This window comes from Panthera pardus, unplaced genomic scaffold, assembly GCF_024362965.1.
Source record: "Panthera pardus isolate Hobbes unplaced genomic scaffold, ASM2436296v1 HiC_scaffold_8, whole genome shotgun sequence".
Classification (NCBI taxonomy): domain Eukaryota; kingdom Metazoa; phylum Chordata; class Mammalia; order Carnivora; family Felidae; genus Panthera; species Panthera pardus.
In genome coordinates this window covers 98,316,708-98,336,588 of record NW_026527013.1, presented here as the reverse complement: position 1 = coordinate 98,336,588, position 19,881 = coordinate 98,316,708, and the positions used below count along the sequence as shown (strand labels likewise).

The 19,881-nt window shown below is 38.0% G+C and overlaps 1 protein-coding gene across 1 annotated transcript in view; it reads right to left on the bottom strand.

Moving 5' to 3' along the window:
• The window catches only part of ASB4 (ankyrin repeat and SOCS box containing 4), a 60,163-nt gene extending 43,145 nt beyond the window's left edge, over window positions 1-17,018 (bottom strand). The window contains exons 1-2 of the mRNA XM_019443380.2: window positions 16,832-17,018; window positions 7,280-7,579 (exon numbers count right to left, since the gene is read on the bottom strand). Of these exons, the coding sequence (XP_019298925.1) occupies window positions 7,280-7,579; window positions 16,832-17,018 (487 nt within the window). The remainder of the gene's footprint in view (window positions 1-7,279; window positions 7,580-16,831) is intronic.
• Window positions 17,019-19,881: the final 2,863 nt, after the last annotated feature.

The following is a 19,881-nucleotide window of genomic DNA, read 5'->3' as shown; positions in this document are numbered from 1 at the left end:
GTAGCGTGTCATTGTCACACCAAGTAACAGGGGATGGGCTTTTAAAAGGCACGGTCTCCTTTACATTGCCCTCATGCTACATTCTGGTAGGAAACATTTGAATTTTTATGGCTTTCCTGCAGTAACAAATTTTCCTCCAACTGTCAGGATTTGCTTCATGCAGAGTAAAGCAAGCAGCTTTCATTTTCCTCTTACGAATGGGAATAGGTAGAAATAATATGCTGCTATTCAGCCAGCTGAACCTGACCTGACTCTCTTTATTCGTAGGGAAATGCAGGATTCACAGAGAGGACATTTTCACTGAGGTAAATAAGCCCTCTCAGCTGATGAGCACTATTATACTAATACCAAAGGAAACAAAGGCCAGAAGATGGGGGGCATTAAGTAGAAAGGCAAACAGAAAAATAGCAGACAAAATCCAGCATGGGGACAAAGCAGGCTCTGCAATGCTGAAAAAATAGGGGAAAATCCTTTAAGCGAAAATTGCATGCAATTTTTTGGCCTCAATTAGCCTTTTCCACAAAGAGCACTTTTTTTCTACAAAGAGTCCATTAAATAGCAAATGAAATTACATTGGTTTTCAGTTGCCATGGCATTGGTTCTTCCTCTAATGGACTTCTCTGGTCTGGAGTTTAATGTTAGCCTAACTTGCTTCCCTTGTCTGTGTGCTGTCTCAATTCCCTGTGTCCAGCCACGAGGTGATGTATGTGACTTCTCCTCAAAGTGCCTAGGACATAATCCAAGAGGGAGAAAATTCATCCCTTAACTATCCCCTGAGAGAGGGTGAAACTGACCAACAACCGCATTTCATTAACCATGAACATAACAGTTTCCATTTATTAGATGGCAGTCGTTCCCATCCATGCACTCAAGGCGCCTGGAGCCATTCCCAGATCAGTCAGAGACCATTTATTGAGTACTTCCTATGTGCCAAGCACTGTCCAGAGGCTGAAGACATAAAAATGCAAAAGAGAGAATGTAAGATGCTTACGGTCTTCTAGAGTTTCCAGACTAAGAGGTCTACTGTAAGCCCTTACTTACCCTTTCTTCCTATTTCTGCATCCATAAAATGGGTAGAATTTTCCCCATTTATCTGATTCACAGTTTTGTTTTGCTTTTGATATATTTACCAAGTACCACACTTAAAAAAAAAAAAAACACATGTTATCCTAGGAGTAAGGATCTAGAACAACAAATTGACTTTTTTGAAGTTGTTAGTTAGCTACAGCTAAACATTAGCTATGATACCAGGTTCCACTCTGAGATGCATGATCATATATACTTTTTAGAAAAATAAGTTTATGCAGTTCATACTCTCCCCTAAACTTCTTTTTAAAACATTTTCCATGTCAACGAACATTTTTACAACATAATTTTTAATGCCTATATGATATGGAAGTAACACAGCTTGAAAATTTTCTATTAGATATGCAAACATTCTTCAGTTTTTCAGTAATATAAGTAAATCTCTGAGGACAAAAATAAATTGGGCAAATATTTTGTGACTCTAAATATATTTAAAAATGAAAAATGTCAGTATATATATTTTAAATTGTATGTTTTAAATGTATTCCTTAACAAGTCAAAGCTTCTGATGCAAAAATACAAATGAAAACATAACATAACTACAATATCTTGAAGACTTATAGAATCAGGAGAAAGTCTCTTAATTTCTAGTGTACTACAGATTGCATGACCAAGCACAATTCTGTTACATGCTAAATGTCTTCTTTCTTTCTCATCAGTTATCTCTTTGACTCAGTATATAACCCTGTTTAGAGCTAATACCTGGAGTTTGAATTGGAGGCCCCACAGAAATGACAGCCTGTCTCAGCCAAAAGGTACAAAATTAGCCCTAAATCCCAGAGGGGGGAATTTCTGAGTTACAAAAGGTTTCAAGCTTATGACATTGCCCTCCGGACGATACCCATTCACATCCCACGAAGGGTGTGTAAGAGCACATCCCTGTGTGTGTCAACAGATGTACTGTCATCATTTGTATCTTTGTTAAATGTAATAAATGACAACAAAAGCACCTGCCATTTTAATTAACATTTTACAGATAACCAAGGCAGGTGATCATTATGCTATCTTTATTTGTTGTTTATATACTTGGGTTTTATTTCCTGAAATACCTTGGTCTTTTGTTCTCTTTTTCTCTCTCATTCTTCGTTGTTAATCTCCTTACTTTAATTTTTAAAATTTCTTTCTAAAAGCAGACAAACTAAAAAGCTTTCTTTCTATGTTAAGGATATAAATAGGGCCTTTGTCTACACAGTCTCAAATATTTTTTCCCCCGCTTTATGACAGCCTTTTAATGTTATAATTTGTTTGCCACTCGGACATTGAACATTTTTGCTTTCTGTAATTCATCTTTCTTTTCTTTATGGCTTTGGCCTTTGATGCCATGGATCTAAGAGTAAGTAGATCTTTAATTGACTTCCACTCTTCCTCTTTGATTGTTATTAGCCTCGTTCATTAGTGTCAGCCTACAGGGAGTGAGCATTGCTTGGTCTCTCCATACCCCTTTACTCCTTCTCATCTCCAGGTGGTCTCCCTATGTCAATAGGGATAAAGGAGATGGGCAAAAAGCCCTTGCTCTGGGAATGAGGCTCCCTCTGATTACAGCTCTGGGGAGTGAAAACCTTGGCAGCTTTCTGTCAGTCTGTGGTTGATGAAGTCACATGAAAAGGCAGCAATATAAAAAGTCAGTAATTCAACAAATGATATAATTTCTTAACTTTCTAAAAAAATTTTAAAATGACAACCTTAAAATTTTAAATTAGTGAATTAAAATATAAATTAAAATAAAAACTAAATCTGAAAGCCACCAACGTATAAGTAAATGTGAACGGTGGTAATGGCTGCGTGCCATAAGTGGCTAAGCCCTGATGGACACCTGCCCCTCTCCATGCATCTCTGCACTGGACCTTTCCTCTCAGGGAAGGCAAGAAGGAGAATAAGTTGGACTGATTTTCCTTCCCACCAAATACTCACAGGTTGAGAAGACCATGGCATCTTTAAGCTTGTTTCCCCATTCTTTCCCCCATGACACTTCCATACCTTCCTATTCTCATCACAATGTCCACCCTTTCTGCTCTCATTTTTGCCTGATGACTTTGCCTCATACATTAATTGTATAAATTCATACCAGACATGAACTCCTTCATCTCACCACCACCATATCAATGAACACTCTTTAAAGACATCTTTTACTTTAGACCATCTGTTAAACATGGGGATGTATCTCACAGTCTCTGGATTTCACCCCATCTCAACCTCAAAGATTTGAACCTTTCAGTTATTCTGAACAGTTATTTTTAACTGTTTGCTTTCTCCAAACCATTTCCTTCAGCACACAAATATTTCCTTTTATCTCCAACTACAGATAACACTCTCTTATGTCCCCTAGCCCCCTTCAGCAATCATGCTACTCTTACGCATACATGTGCAGCCAGACATTTTTTTAACAGTCGTCTATACTTGCCATCCTTAGTTTCTGACCTCTCATTCATGCCTTATACCATTCTAATATGGTTTCTACACCCACCATTTCCCCCAAACTTCTTTTGTCAGTGATAACTCTGTCACTTAATCTAATGAACATCTAGTGAATTAAGTCTCTCAAGTAGCCATTGATACAGCTGAGCACCTCCTCCTTCTTGAACCTGCCTCTTAATCCCTATGATGCCAAAAATGCTCCTGGGTTTCCTCCTACTTCACTTACCAATCCATTTCACTCTCATTTATTGGCCTCTCTCCCTCCTGCTAATATCTAAATGTAAGAATGTATCGGGGCTTGGTCCTAGATTCTCTTTTGCTTTTCCACACCTTTCATCCAAGTGATTTCATTGATTTCTTTGGCTTCAAATACAATCTATAGGCCAACAATTCCTAACCTTACAGCTTTAGTCCAGAACTCTCTTCTGAAATCCATACGTTTATGTCAAGTGCAGCCTTGACTCATTCACTTTGAGGTCTAAAAGAAATCTGAAACTTCTCATGTTTAAAACTGATCTGGGGAAACTCAATCTGATTTTGAGACTTAATATAAAACTACAGCAATTAAGTGAGTGAAACATCAGCAAAAAATATATAGATCAATGGATTCATACATTTCTGGCCACTTGATTTTTGACAAAGATACCAAGGCATCTCAAAGGTGAAAAAATAGTCTTCTCAGTAAAAGATATTGAAGCAGTTGTATATGTAAGATAATTCATCCATATATAAAGAAGATGAGCCTCAACCTGTACTTTACACTATATACAAAAATTAACTCAAAATAAGCCAAACACCTAAAATTGAGACCTAAAATTATAAAATCTTCAGAAGTAAACATAGAAGAAAATCTTTATTACTCAGATTAGTCAAAGATTTCTTAGGCAGGACATTCAAAGCATAAATCATAACAGGTAAAAAGTGATAAATTGAATTTATTACAATTAAATACTTTTGCTTTTCTAAAGACAGAAAGAATGAAAAGTCAAAGAATGAATAAAAATATTTGCAAACCACATATCTGATAAAGGGCTAGTATCCAGAATATATAAAGAACTCTCACAAATCAATAATAAGAAAACAAACAACCCATTTTCATGAAGGGGAGAGGGAGCAAAAGATATGAACAGACATTTCACCAAAGTGAATACACAGCTGGCAAAAAAAATACCTAAAAACATACTCAACATCCTTGGTCATTAAGGGAATTTTAATTAAAACCATAATGAGATACTTTATATACCTATTCAATTTACTAAAATAAATTTTTCTTTTAATCTGACATTACCAAGTTCTGGCAAGGCTGGAGAGCAACTGAACTCATACGTTGCTGGTGAGAATGCAAAACGTACAACTCCTTTGAAAAACAGGTTAGCAGTTTTCTTGTAAAAGAATTACAATCCGTCATCCCACTCCTCAGTACTTACCCAAGAGAAATGAGAACATTCCCATATAAGAATCTGTAGACAAATGTTTATATCAGCCTTTTTTTCCCAAAATTGCCAAAAACTAGAAACAATCCAAATGTCCCTCTACTGGGGACCAGATTAATTGTGTTGCATCCATACAAGGAATACAACTCGACAATAAAAGATTCAATATACTGGCTAATGCAACCACACGGATGAATCTTAAATGCATTATGCTAAGTAGGTAAAAACAGACCTGAAAAGCTACATATTGTGTAATTTAATTTATATAACATTCTGAAAAAGACAAAATTTTAGGGACAGAAACTAGATCAGTGGCTGCTGGAGGTGGGGATAAAGTGAGGTGATTAATTACAAAGGGTATCAGGGAATTTTTTGAAACGACTGTGATGATGGTTTCATGACTATGCGTTTCTCAAAAATACCGAACTTTACTGTGTGTAAATTATAGCTCTATAAACATGATTTTTAAAAAACTAATTTAATGATCTTTTCCACATATATGCTTCTTCCTCAATTCTCTCCATCTTAGAAAAATGGCATTATGGGGCACCCGGGTGGCTCCATCAGTTAAGCGTCCAACTTTGGCTCAGGTCATGATCTCACAGTTGGTGAGTTCAAGCCCTGCCTGCATTGGTCTCTCTGCTGTCAGTTCAGAGCCCACTTTTGTTTTTTGTTTTTTGTTGTTTTTTTTTTAATTTTTTTTTTTTTAACATTTATTTATTTTTGAGACAGAGAGAGACAGAGTGTGAACAGGGGAGGGGCAGAGAGAGAGGGAGACACAGAATCTGAAACAGGCTCCAGGCTCTGAGCCAGCACAGAGCCTGACGCAGGGCTCGAACTCACAGACCGTGAGATCATGACCTGAGCCGAAGTCGGACGCTTAACCAACTGAGCCACCCAGGCGCCACGAGAGCCCACTTTTGATTCTCTGCCTCCCTCTTTCTCTGCCCTTCCCCTGATCTCTCTTTCTCTCTCTCTTTCTCAAAAATAAATGAAAACATCAAAAACACTTTTTAAAAATGGCATCGCTCTCCACCCATTTTCTAAAGCCAGAAATCTGGCAAGGATGCTTGAAACTTCCTTTTCCTTTACCCCTCATCCATATATAATCCATCTCCAAATGCCACTGACTCTGCTTCCAGAATATATTGCAAACCCATCTTCTAATCTTCCTATCAAACTTTGCCCCTTGATACAAATCACAATCCCTTCTCACTTACACTGTTAAAATAGCTTTGCTGCTGGTCTCCCTGTTTCCATACTCGGGCTCCTCCAGCCCTATTCTTGTATAACTCCAGAATGATGATTTTAAGTGAAAATTAAACCATGTCATTGCCATGCTTAAAACTTTTCAGTGGCCCCATTTCTAAACCCCATACCTTGGCCCTCAGCAAGCTGTATATGATCTAACATAACCAGTGTCGTCGTGTGGCACTCCCAGAACGCTCTTATCCCTCCCACCCACCCCACACCCATGGGCACACTGGCCTTCTTCCATCTGTTGAATAGTTCAGTTGTTTTGCTCCCTTAGCAACTTTGCACATACTGTTCCTTGTACCTGGACTCTTCTTCCTCTTGGCTCCTTTTTTAATGGCTAGTTCCCTCTCGTTCATTAAGTTTCAGCTTACATGTCATATCTTTAGAGAAGTCTTTATACATTTTATAATAGTTCACTCTTGGCATTCTCTTCCATAACACCCTGTTTTGCTCCTTTCCCAATTTATTATTATATATTTACAAATTTATTTTGCTAGTATTTATCTCCCCTATTAGAATATGATTTCTTCCTTTTTTGAAAGTTTATTCATTTATTTTGAGAGAGAGAGAGACAGATAGAGAGCAAACAGGGGAGGGGCAGAGAGAGAGGGATAGAGAGAATCGTAAGCAGGTGCTGCACTGTCAGTGTGGAGCCTGACGCAGGGTTCGAACTCAGGAACCATGAGATCATGACGTGAGCCAAAACCAAGAGTTGCACGCTTAACCAACTGAGCCACCCAGGCACTCCTGGAATATAGCTTCTTGAAGGCAGGAACTATTTTTTTCAGTTACTTAACACATTAATTGACACCTCATGAGAACTAAATAAATATTTGTTAAATAAATGTGTAAACTAATAAGGCTCCTATAATGAAAAAAGTAATGATTTCAATGTGATCATCACTAAATAACCTGGACCAACACATATAGTTATATAAATATATACATACTTACGCATTTTTAGGGCCCCCTGAATGAGGCTTATAAATGGGATGCCTACTACATTACCTAAAGTAGGTAAAGATCACTAAGTTTCAAAACCCGGGTGTGGAAGTGGATGACAACGTCAGCCACCCAGAAAGGCTTACCTCTCCAAACCAATTGCTTGGCACAGAGAATGGAGCTAGGAGTTGTACAGAAGTGTAAAGCTGTGTGTCCACTTAAGGAGTAGCAATTCAGCTTTGCTCCACGGTCACAGAGGATTTTAACACAATCCAAGTTGGCCATTTCACAAGCCACGTGAAGGGGGGTTTTCCCATTGGGTCTACAGTTGATTGTAGCATTGTGGTCCAGTAACACCAGAAGACACTCCACATGACCAAACAAGACAGAGAGATGCAGGCCTGTTGCCCAGGAAGACTTTAATTTATAACTAGGCAGCCAATAACCTGAAAAAGAAGAGGGAGAAAGTTTCATTTCGTGGCCTAGGATTTTTCTCTGTTTTGTGAGGATTTTTGCAAGGTCTTTTACTTTGGTCACATCTATAAAATTGGGGGGAGTGATTCAGATGTTGTAAACTAGTAACTGATGGGTCTGCAAATAGAAACATACTTGGATGTACTTGAGTGGAACAGGCACTGGTGTGTCTCTCTGTTTCTACTATTCTCCATTATCTTGTTCTTTTATTTATTTTATCTTCCTGGCCCTTCAAGGCATTTGAGTTTGAGACCTCATTTACATGATTGCATTTTATTTTAAGTGGTGAGTTACATGAGACTCTTATTGTTTTAAGTCCCAATCATGTTCTTGAGTGATTCCAAAGCTGTTAGTTACAAGCTTAAACTTTTTAACCTTACTTTACTGGTTGTTGTCAGTCTAAAATATGAATGTAGCTGGTGTCTTTAAAAAATTTATCATGCCAAGCTTTTATTTGCCTGCCTGTTGGTTTATATAATTCCTCTTTCAAAGAAGAATTTAAGGCAACTCACAAAGTTTACACAATACCAGATTTTCTAACTATCTAGAAAACAAGGGCAAAGGGAAAAAATAAGGTAGGAAAATAAAAGTGATCAATGGGTAAGATAGGTACACAAAATATAAACTGTGTCCTATACACTAGAACCACATTGCAAATTTGCCTTTGAACTTCCTAGCAGCCAAAATAAATAGGAAAACATGATGTATTGCACAATTAACCATGCCCACAAGCTATACACAAATTAATTGCCCAGGAGAAGCATCGCTGTTCCTAGAACTGAGATCTTAGATAAATTTTTCCCATTAGTTGTTGGAAATGTTCTCTCTCTCCCCATCTCCCTCTCCCTCTCTCTCTGTCTCTCTGTCTCTCACATGTCTCACAAGCTATAACAAACTTAACTGTATATACCTTCTTTCAATGTCAATACATAGAGCCATGGCATTAAGCCCACTACGAGTGGGTAATGGAAAATAGCTTCAGAAAGATAAAATATTGATGGCAGGGTGAAGATGTAGACATAACAGCTTAGAAGAAGCTCTAGGGCTGAAACAACAAAATATATTTTAACATGGGTAAAACAGAAGTTTGCTTTTAAGGTATAAAATTCCACCATGCAAGTACAAGGTAAGCGGAATATGGTTTAATGGTAATCTATTTGAGAAAAGACCTAGGGATTTGAGTTGACAGTATTCTCAAAAGGAACCAACAGTGGGATGGAGCTGCCAAAAAGCTAATACAACCCTAAGATACGTTAATAAAAGTGCAGTGCCCAAAACAAGAGAGGTAAAAGTGGTAATTTTTACCGGTTACATGAGGTCAGGATAAATCTAGACTATTGTGACTATTTTTGAGCACCAATGATGAGCACCAGGAGGGCACTCAGAGGATGATGACCACGTTACCAGTGGGCCTGGTGGTCAGGAATCAAAATACTCTCATTTAAGTGAGAAAAATTACACACATGCTACTCCTGGGTATTTATCCTACAAGTATAATCACTCATGTGTGAAATGCCCTATAGGGGCCACAGTATTGCACAACTTCCAAGGACACCATCTGTACTGAAATCTTTGTGAAAAGTATAAAGTTCTCAGGAGTTATAACCTGGCCAGTGGACAAGAATAGGCATCACACTACAGCATAGTTCTTAATGGTTAACAACTGGAAACAATCTCAATCCTCGTCAATATTTGGAGATTGTTTAAAAAATTATGGTGCACCCATATAATCGAATACTATACAGCTATTATAAAGAAGAGAGCAGTTCTGTGTATACTGGAAAATGGTATATCTTTGGAATGGATATGGAAAAATCTCAAGATATATTATTGAGCAAGAGAAGCAGGGACTGACCAGTGCACTTAATATGCTATCATATGTGAAAATATTTATCAACACCTAGAACAAGAAACTGGTTATAGTGGTGGCCTCCAAGAACTGGGGGCTAGGGGACAAGGACATAGATTTATGTGTCTTTGGATGCCCCCTTTGAGCTTTTAAACTCAGTACGTTGTGCTTGTATAACTATTTGTAAAAATAAGTAAAATTAAAATAAACTATTGCCCCCTGTTTGTAGGGGAAAAGATAATTTAGTTTAAAAGGCCATTTATAGGGGTGCCTGGGTGGCTCAATCGGTTGAGCATCGGACTTTGGCTCAGGTCATGATCTCACAGCTCGTGAGTTGGAGCCCCACATCGGGCTCTGTGCTGACAGCTCGGAGCCTGGAGCTTGCTTCAGATTCTGTGCCTCCCTCTCTCTCTGCCCCAACCCACTCACATTCTGTCTCTGCCTCTCTCAAAAATAAATAAACATTTAAAATAAATAAATAAATAATTAAAGGCCATTTATAGGGATGTACACAATACCAATTAATCATGAGATAACGAATGAACCCAACCTGAAGTTTGTTCTTCTGTAGCCTACTCTCCAACCTAGACACACACACACACACACACACACACACACACAAATCCCTTTTTCATTCCATTAGAATTCTACGGCCATTTTGCTCCCCATCGCTCTCAGCTCTTCCCTTATCCAAATCTGCTCTTTAAAAGGAAATCCAAAGTTAATTCATACTAAAGTCTAATGAACTGAGGATTTTTTAAAGTGTGACCCTCTTAGGATTATCTGAATTTATGTAGGAATCTGTATTCAACTAATCGAACTGAGTGCTAAGATACTGATTTGAGATTCCAGACGCTGAGAAGGGAAGTTATTTGTTGATATGGACTTTTCTCTGGCAGAGACAATTAGTATCACAGGTACTGCCAGAGACAATTAGTATCATAGGTACTCTGGGGCTGTGGGATTGTCATTCCTGTGCCTGTAGTGTGTGTGTGTGTGTGTGTGTGTGTGTGTGTGTAAACAGGCACTCACACTACATGTGTACGTGTATGTACCCATTTATACATTTCTATTTAGCTATGTACGTTGAATCTGTGTTCTGAGCAGAGTTTTCAGGCTATACAGTATGCAACCTGCTTTTGATCATGAATGAATCGCAACAATACCCAATACCTAATCAGTCATTGTAATGCTCAAACCTCCTCAACAAGCAATTTGCAAAGCTAGTCTCTTCTAACTGCCTTGGAAAGAAGCTGGTTCCAGATCTGGAAACCAGAGTATGTTTTGCCTGCTGATTAGCAGCAAAGATTTGGCAGCTCTGTGCACCAACTGATTGGAAACTCGTGCCTGCTTCTGCAATGGGAAGAAAAATGATCTCGGAAAGGAAGCAGTAGAGAGCTGATTAAGAAAACACCATTTTGATGTAAAATCAAAGAAAACACCGAATGTTAGCACTGGAGGGAAGATTATCCAGTCCAAGCCTTTCATTTTCCAGATGAGAAAACTGCCACTTTTTCAGCCTGGTAGAGCCATAAGTCGCCCACTTCAGTCCAAGCTAATGGACTCAGGATATCTGCAATGCAGCGTTTCCATCTGTCTTTGTCTTTGTGGAAGCAGAATAGGTTTAGCACCAAGCCTGCTTCACAAATCACGAGGAGGGAAAGAAGGTCCTGAATGCATCTATAATATGCCACAGCTCTGATATGGAAATGCATTTGCTTGTTGATGTTTTCTTATTCTTCCTGGATTCCCAGTAGCACCTAGAGAGTCTATCCTGCCCATTTATTATATGAATCTGTCATCCTTAGCCTCTCAGCCCCTTTCATCTGCATGTCCTTTGCTCATAATCATTAACCAGTAAATCAGCCCCAGAGACAGCTGGGTTTTGGGATTCAGCCCACCCCCTGGGTGAACTTGTGCTTATAACTCCCCTCTCCTAGATGGAAACGTGTGTAGGTGGTTGGCAACAAGACACTGTCGCGGTGCCCGTAGAAACTGAACAGAGAAATAGGAAGGGGGCAGATTGTCAGATACAGATCAGGGCCGATATACTGAAGAATATCTTGAAGCCATGTTGCAGAACTTTTTGGTGATGCTATGTGTGTGGGGAAAGGGGGGTGGATTCTGGATAATTCAACCCCCGGCATAGCAGGAAAGCCTTCTGTAGAGAAAGGAAAAGCCCATAGCAAGAGGCCACCCACATACACTCACACCTTAAAATAGGGCTGCAGTCACGGGGCGCCTTGTACCAAGGAGCAAGAGTGTCCTTTCCATCACACCTACCCTCTCTGAGGACCAAACCTGAAGTAAAGCCATCCTTGAAAACCACGGTGATGCAGCACATATTAACATTCTTGTGTTGATACTGAAATGCCAAGATATCAGAATTTGTCCTCTAAAATGTAACCAGCAACAGTGGCAGCATAACAGAAATACAGTTAACTAATTGGGTATATTCATTTTTTATACTCAGCCTTCTTTCCAGGACAGAATTGTCCCAGGGCTTCAGAACCTAGCATGTGATTGATTCTTAGCATTTATCTTTCAAAGAGCCCCCCTACACTCACCTCTGCAGATTCCAGGCTGCTCTCTGTGTGCTCAGATGGGCACAAAGTGCAGGAATGGAGTAGAACCTGGCACAGAGCCCCCAAGTGGGAGGGTGAGGAAGCTGCTGCCTCCCACTAACCTGAGCCACTCACGCTTCCCCCCCGCCCCCCCACAGGTCTGCAGTCTGTGTAGCCATGGCTCTAAGAGCTCTTCTTGAGCCAAGTGTTTAAATGAGAAGAGAACAGACCACAGATCCTCCCTCCTATGCAAAAACCCCACAGAGACTCTCAAATACAAGCCATGCCCATGTGGATTTATAGTATCTACAGTTACTTTTCACCTTCCCCAGACCATGACACATAATCTGTTTATATAATTTCCCCTTCATAACATCGTAGATTATCAGCATGCAGGGGATTTAGAGAAGGTCCTGACAAAGCCTCCACTTTACAAATAAGAATAAGATTAAGTAGCATAAAGGGCTCACGCCTGTATAACTGGTACTGACAGATCTGCTCAAACCCCGGGCTCCCCCAAATCTTTAAATAGCCACGGGTGATCTGACGGCTACACGCATTTCACTTCTCAACCAATAGCACCTGTAGGCAAAAGTTCTAAAGGGATTTTAGAAGTTTCACCCCTACAAAAATATGCAGAGTAATCTTGTGTGTGTGTGTGTGTGTGTGTGTGTGTGTGTGTGTGTTTACTTTAAATGTGAAACCGAAGAGAGATGCCTGAGTAGCCGAGTGGAAAGCCCCCAGCTCAGGAAATATGGTAAGGAGAAAAGTGTTTGGGCCGTTTTTGGAAGAAGGAATCGATTCCGCTCTGTGTTTAGGGGGGATGTATACATCTCTCGTAAACTTTCAGCTACTCCTGGGTTCTGCAACAGTTATCAGCTATAATGTTATCTGAGTTCAAAGAACCCTACGCATGAGAAGCTTCTGTTATTACAGCCAAAGTTTGGACACACTGCTCGTGGCGGGATTAGCAGACATTTGCTCTGCCTGTGTCCGTGTATTTACACAGTCCTGAAGGATTATAGACTGACGCACAATTCTTGACTATTTTTTTAATAGCTAATGTTTTCAGGATAAATCTCAGAACTCCCCCAGCAAAGAAAAACAAAGTCAGCTTGAAATGCAAAATTTAAAAGAAAAACGTTTGAACGTTCAGGGAGGGATAAGAACCCTAAGATGGTAATAGGAAAGTAGGAGAGTGAATTTCTGGCAAAGAAGAACATGAGGTGATAAAGAGTCTGTTCATTAAGAGAGTGGAAGTGAGAGCTTTTGAGATATTTGGGAGGAAGTTGTGACTTAGTAAAGTAGATAGAGTACCTGCCAGAAAGTTTTCCTGTGAAATCATTCATTGGTTATTTTAATTAAAAATATGACTACCAACCGAAGTAGCTGCTGCTGTGGGCCATAAATGAAGTGCTTAGAGTGCATTACACTGATTAATAAAAGGACTCTGATTAACCTTGCTGACGAGGGAATTTCACACCCAAGAGATAAGTATGATATTCTGCCTGTATCATTAACACGCCAAGGCTCATACATCGGAAAGAGAATCGAAATATGTAGTTGGAAAAAGCTTTGGAAACAGCTTTATGGATGTTGGCGTTTCCAGGGCAGAGAACACTGGTGAGAACCAATAGGAATTAGCTCCGGGTTTTCTTACAGATCCTGCTTTCACTCTGGATCCTGGGCGCTTGGCTCTAGGAAACTTTGTATCACGGAAAACCCTTGACCTCGCAGCTCCTTGTATGGGGCACTTCAAAAGTTGGGCGTGTATTTAACGTTTCTTCACGTCATTCCCATCTTAAAGCAGTCGTCTGGTAGAAGGAATTTCGCTTGCCTGTTTTTGCTTTAAAGACACATGTCTCTGCTATGCTCCTGGAGTTATCCCAAATGCCAACCAGAATGTTTTTAATGTTTGCTTTACAAAGTGTGAGGCAGATGTTTTTGGGTTTTTTCCCAATCAATAAAAACATGATTTTATCTAAAGATTTGATCATGAAGTTTAACATAACTTTAAAAAACAAAACATGATCTCTCTAACTTTAAGACTCATTCTTAGGTACTGGGTCTGGGCGGGCCCCACAGCTTGAACCTGAGCTCTGGGATTTTGTTCTCTGTTGCTAGAGATGAGGAAGCAGAAGTGAATTTCCAGATGCTTTGTTCTGCCTTCCTCACAAAATCCACATTTTACATTTGCTTCCATTAGTGTGCCAATTGGATTGTGGATTTGGGGAAGCAATGTTTGGACCCCAAGTTGATTTCCTTGCCAACAGACTTCTGAGTTGTCTTTTTCAAAAATTATAAACTGACTTGTCTACTAGCTTAGACATACCATATTTAGGGGGAAAAGTGTGGTCGCTTTCTGAAATTCTATGAAAAATGCTGTATGTCCTAAAAGAAGTAAAAATGGTTGGGGATAAATTGTACCCCTGTTGATATGCTGCAGGACAATGAAATATTGAATGTGGGTTATATTATTAATCATACAAGCAAATTTAAAGGTAGCATGGTATCTTTCATAAGTTTGAAACATTGTCTTGTTTAATAAGCCACAAAATAACCAAAACCTGAAGATTCCCACACTAAAAGTAAACAGGTAGTGTTTCTGTTTCCACATCTTAATGCTGGCTATATAGGTTTGTTTATTTTGTGAAAATTAATCATGCTGTACACTTATGATCTGTACACTTTTCTGTGCAGAGCCTTTCAAGAGTGCTTGAAAAAAATAACTAGTGAAGAGCAATCCAATAGCATTCAATGTCCAAAAAGTCTGCTATGATTTAATAAAGTCTCACAAAGTTTAATCCAGCCACTTAGGTCGACTTTGCTTGGCTAGCAACTAAGATTCTATTTATCACTTCCATTCCTGACTGAAATATTGAAAGGTTTGATAATTAGGCTAGAAGACATGTGAAAATGTGAAAAAAATAAGTTAGAAGAAGCTTTGAAGAAAGATAAGACTTTAATCTGGGTGTAAGATTGAAAAGATAGATTCTTATACCCATACATGTATTTTCTATACATACAAATGTGTGCGCATGCCCACATACACGCAGTTCCTGTATAAACCCTGAAGATATGACCACATATCCTATTGTTTCTGTGCATACATTCATCTGGCATGCATAAGAATCAAACTCTTCTTTTTTCCTTTCCCAGAGGGTGTAATCTGCTGTTTCCCTAATTGAAAGGCATATTCTGCGGTCCTAACACTATGAAAACACCTGTTAGCACGAATGAATATTTAGCTCTATGAAGACCACGGGAGTCGGGTCATATTGACAGAAAAGATTAAAAATGCATCTTCTTCTGATTCAGGGGTGATGACACCATTGGAAGCAAAAGAAACGACACCCTTCTTCCCTCGAACCTGCCCTATAATGCCCTTTCTCACAACCTCAGAACCCTGGGCAATCCATGCAGTTTGGCATGTTTAGGAGATGGGAAAAGGCAGTCTTTACAGCTCAGTGTCACATAAATTATGCCGACTTGGACCTCAGTTATTTTACATGAGCACCAGTATGAGCTTAAAACATACCTTAAAAATGTATTTAGCATTCAGATAGTCTTTCACCGAACAAATCCATAAGGTGAAAGTAATCTGATTACATGGGACACACTCCTTCTTTCTAACAGAGCCCAATCAACTACTTAAAAAACAAAACAAAACAAAACAAAAAACAAAAAACCAACCAGACCGCTTTGTTATCTTCTAGCTAAAATAGCAATGTCAATTTATGATAAAGCCCTTCAGTAAGAGTCACCAACACAGTAACTGGCCTCCACTATTATATCCTTCCTTCAGAACTAACAACCAGAGTATGGTAAATAAATGTGAAAACATATACCATTAACATTGTTTCTGAACATTGGTGGCACTGATGATTTGTATGCAAATGAAGAGTACTTTCCACCTGAAAAAAGAACCGCTATCTCTCCGCAAATGCTGATCTTATCGTCTCTTTTGTTTAAACAGAAGTGATGGAGAACGTGGTGTTTGCTTGTAGTCTGCTCACCAGATGGCCTCGCTACTCAAGTTCCCCCATTAACTAGCTGATTTGGGAAATCAGAATCTGCACACTTCTAATTCATTTCTGATTTCCTAAGCGTGGATTCAAGAAAATCCCCAGATAAAAAAAAATTCAGTTCTCATTTTTGTTATCCTTAGTTCTTTAAAAGGCAGGTATTCTGTATGGAGAATATCTACAATTTTGATCTATTTTTGTAGCCAAGGAAAAAAAGTTAACTTTTTGGTGTTTCTGGTTTCAGATTTTTGCCTGAACTAAAAACTCATTGACATGTTGAGGACCAAAAAGGTGCCTCAAGGCAGAGCCTTCCCCATTCAGTAACCCTCCAAATGGGGGCAAAATCCTTTTTTTCATCCAGATAGATACAGAAATGATATATCTTTAAGTGGTTGTATTAATAGACAGTTAGTAGTCACACTGGATTAGATTTTAGCAGTCTGTTTAGCCATAATCTGGAGATGTTTTCTTTATTCTATATCATTAGAGGCAGAAGAAAAGTTAGAAACAAAAACAAAGTACATTAATAAATATAATTGTTCACGATTTCAAATTCCAGACACAAGGATAGAAAAGGAACAGAACAGAAAAGAAAAGAAAGAAAGAAAAACATATTTATACCACCCATGATGGTGTCTAGTTAAAAAAGAGAAAAGATTAAATCAGAAATATTTTTAAAATACATACTTAAACCCCAAGAGCTACTGGTTTAGAGTGGGTGACTGACACTGCATTTAAAACAAATCCGTTTTCTATCGATTTTACACTTACACCTATAGTTTTTACCTTGTTTATAAGATGCCAAAACCATATTCTCATCTTCAACTTCAAAAACTGTGTCCACATCTATTTGCCTTTGGATTAAAATGGCCTTCAATTTTCCGAAGTCATTTGACTTTAGAGCCTCAAGGAAATTTCTCTTAACTAACTTGGCAGCTGCAGATTTAGTGACAGGGGTGTTTGTGCCCTCCATCCTTCCTCTCCCTCTGGAAGCTTTGTTGTGATTTATCAGGAGAATAGCACCAAGCAAACAGGCACAAGCGAGAGCCCACAAACTGTCGGCTAATTTTATCCCAAAGTTATGCTGATCCGTTCTATTTATATAGGGATCATTTCAAACTTCAAAATATCCTTCTTGGCTGTCACTCCCTTTTCAGGTCTTTTAAACTGGTTCTATACTAACTGATTCATTGAATAATATATTGTGTCAATATCAAGGAAAACCCTCACAACACACTTTGGAGAACGAAATGTCAGTATTATTTCTTCTATGATCAAAGCAATAGTGTAAGATTTAAAAGCTCTTAATGCTTTTTTTTCCTCCCTCAGTAAAAACATCTGGTGCCCAACTGGAGATCCAGCCACTTGCTTTGATTAACCAATAGGCAAAAATGAAAATTTGTTACAGTTGCTGATATATGCACTCCTGCAAACCTATAATAATTGTGTAATATAAGCCTGTAAAATCAAGCACAGTTGTACACATTTGAAAACAAACAGAAAGTTTTCAAGTGACATAGACTTGAAAAGTTTCAATGTCAAGAGAGAAAGTGGGGTAGGGTATGGGGTGGCAGGACTGTTCTTGGTAAAAAAAAGACTGAAGAAACAAAACAGCCAACTGCAATGAGTGAATGAACTTTATTTAATGCTGTATTTAAAAAACAGAAAAGAGTATATATTGAGGGCAATTGTGGAAATATGAATATAGATTAGATATTACTTCATAATTTGGAAAAACTATTGATGTTTCAAGGCGTGGTGGAGGTATTATGGCTAGGTAGAAACATATTTTTACTCTTAAGTGATGCATTAAGTGGTAAATTGTCATGATGTCTAAATCTTTTCAAATAGTTCACAAATGAAAAAATAATATATGTATGTATGTAAATAATATGTGTGTGCCTATATACACACACACGTGTGTGTGCATATGCAAGTGTGTGTGGGGGCTATAATTAGAGGCAGAGAAACAAAAAAAATGTAGCAAGAAGTTGAAAGTTGGCAAATCTAATGAAGGATCTATGGGTGTCTGTTATATTATTTTTTCAGCTTTTCTTTTTTTTTTAAAGTTTATTTATTTTGAGAAAGAGACAGAAAAAAAGCACGAGTGGGGCAGGGGCAGAGAGAGAGAGAGAGAGAGAGAGGGAGAGACAGAATCTCAGGCAGGCTCTGTGCTATCAGCATGGAGTCTAACGTGGGGCTGAGATCACCACCTGAATGGAAATCAAGTCAGACACTTAACTGACTGAGCCATGCAGGTGCCTCTCAGGTTTTCTAGAAGTTTGAAACTTCTTCAAATAAAAAGTTAGACAGAGAAATAGTCAAATTTTAAATTTATAAATCATTAAACATTAGAAAAATGATGACAGTAAGTATAAATTTGAATGCAGTGAAATCACATCTTATATATTGTTGGTAAGAGTCAAAACTGGTGCAAACTTTTTGCAGAAAAATTAGCAACATGAATTTAAGAAAACTTAAAATGATAATACTAAGTATTTGGTTCTTAGGATTTACTTAAGGATGTAAACATGGATGCATACCATAGCACAATTTGTTAATTTATTTTATTAATGTGTTACATAAATACAAGAAAGTGGAAAGGGACAAATCATAAACATACAGTTCGTTACATTTTTAAGAAGTGAACACTCCCACGTGATGGACCTCCATATCAAACCATAGAATCGTCCAAACACTCTTGAAACACTTTTTATGTCTCTTTCGAATCAAAACACTCACCTGACTCCCCAGTGACAACCATTGTCTTGACTTCTAATCCTGTAGATTCATTTTGCTTGTTTTTTAATGTTTAAATGTTTTGTTAATATTCTTTTTTTAAAAAAATTTAATGGTTATTTTTGACAGAGAGAGAGAGACAGAGAGAGAGAGAGAGCCAGAGAGAGAATGGGGGAGGGGCTGAGAGAGAGAGAGAGGGAGACACAGAATCTGAAGCAGGTTCCAGGCTCTGAGCTGTCAGCACAGAGCCCGACACGGGGTTTGAACCCACAAACCATGAGATCATGACCTGAGCTGACGTTGGACGCTCAACCGACTGAGCCACCCAGGCGCCCCTAAATGTTCTGTTAATATTCTTAATTTTTAAATCTTCAAGCCTAACGTGGTATAAAATATTTTGCCTGAAAAGGATGGATAAATGAATATAAATGTATGTGTGGGTAATTACATTGTTAATAATAAAAAAAGTTCTTGGAAGAAATCTAAATGACCAAGAGTAGAAAATTTCATAAACAAATTATGACATAATCATGTAATCGAATACTCTTCAGTCATTATGATTAGGTAGATATATGCTTATTAAAAATGTCTGAGATAAACAATTTATAAAATAGTATGCATAGTATAAATATCTTTAAAATATCTGCATTTAAATGATGTACAAATATGTATTCTTATATGCTTATATAATTTGTATATTATATTATATATGCTTATGTAGTTTGTATATATTTATATAATATACAAATGTAAAAATACATATACTTTATGCACATATAGGAAGAAAAGTCTATAAGCATCTATTTGCAAATATCATCCACTTTTATTTCCTAGTGGTAAGATTACATCTGATTTTTTCTTGATCCCTTTCTTATTGTCTGAATTCATCTACAATAAACATATATTACATTTGGATAAAAAGTATTTCTGTATATGTATATAGGTAACATATTATTAATAAGGATAACTTGTTAACTCAGAATAACTACTTAGTACGAATGAATGAATAAATAGCAAATGAAAAAAGAATTATTAACTGATTATTTCCAAGGTCCTTAGTACTGTGCTAGGTGGCAAATAAGATGCAGCTGTTCCTT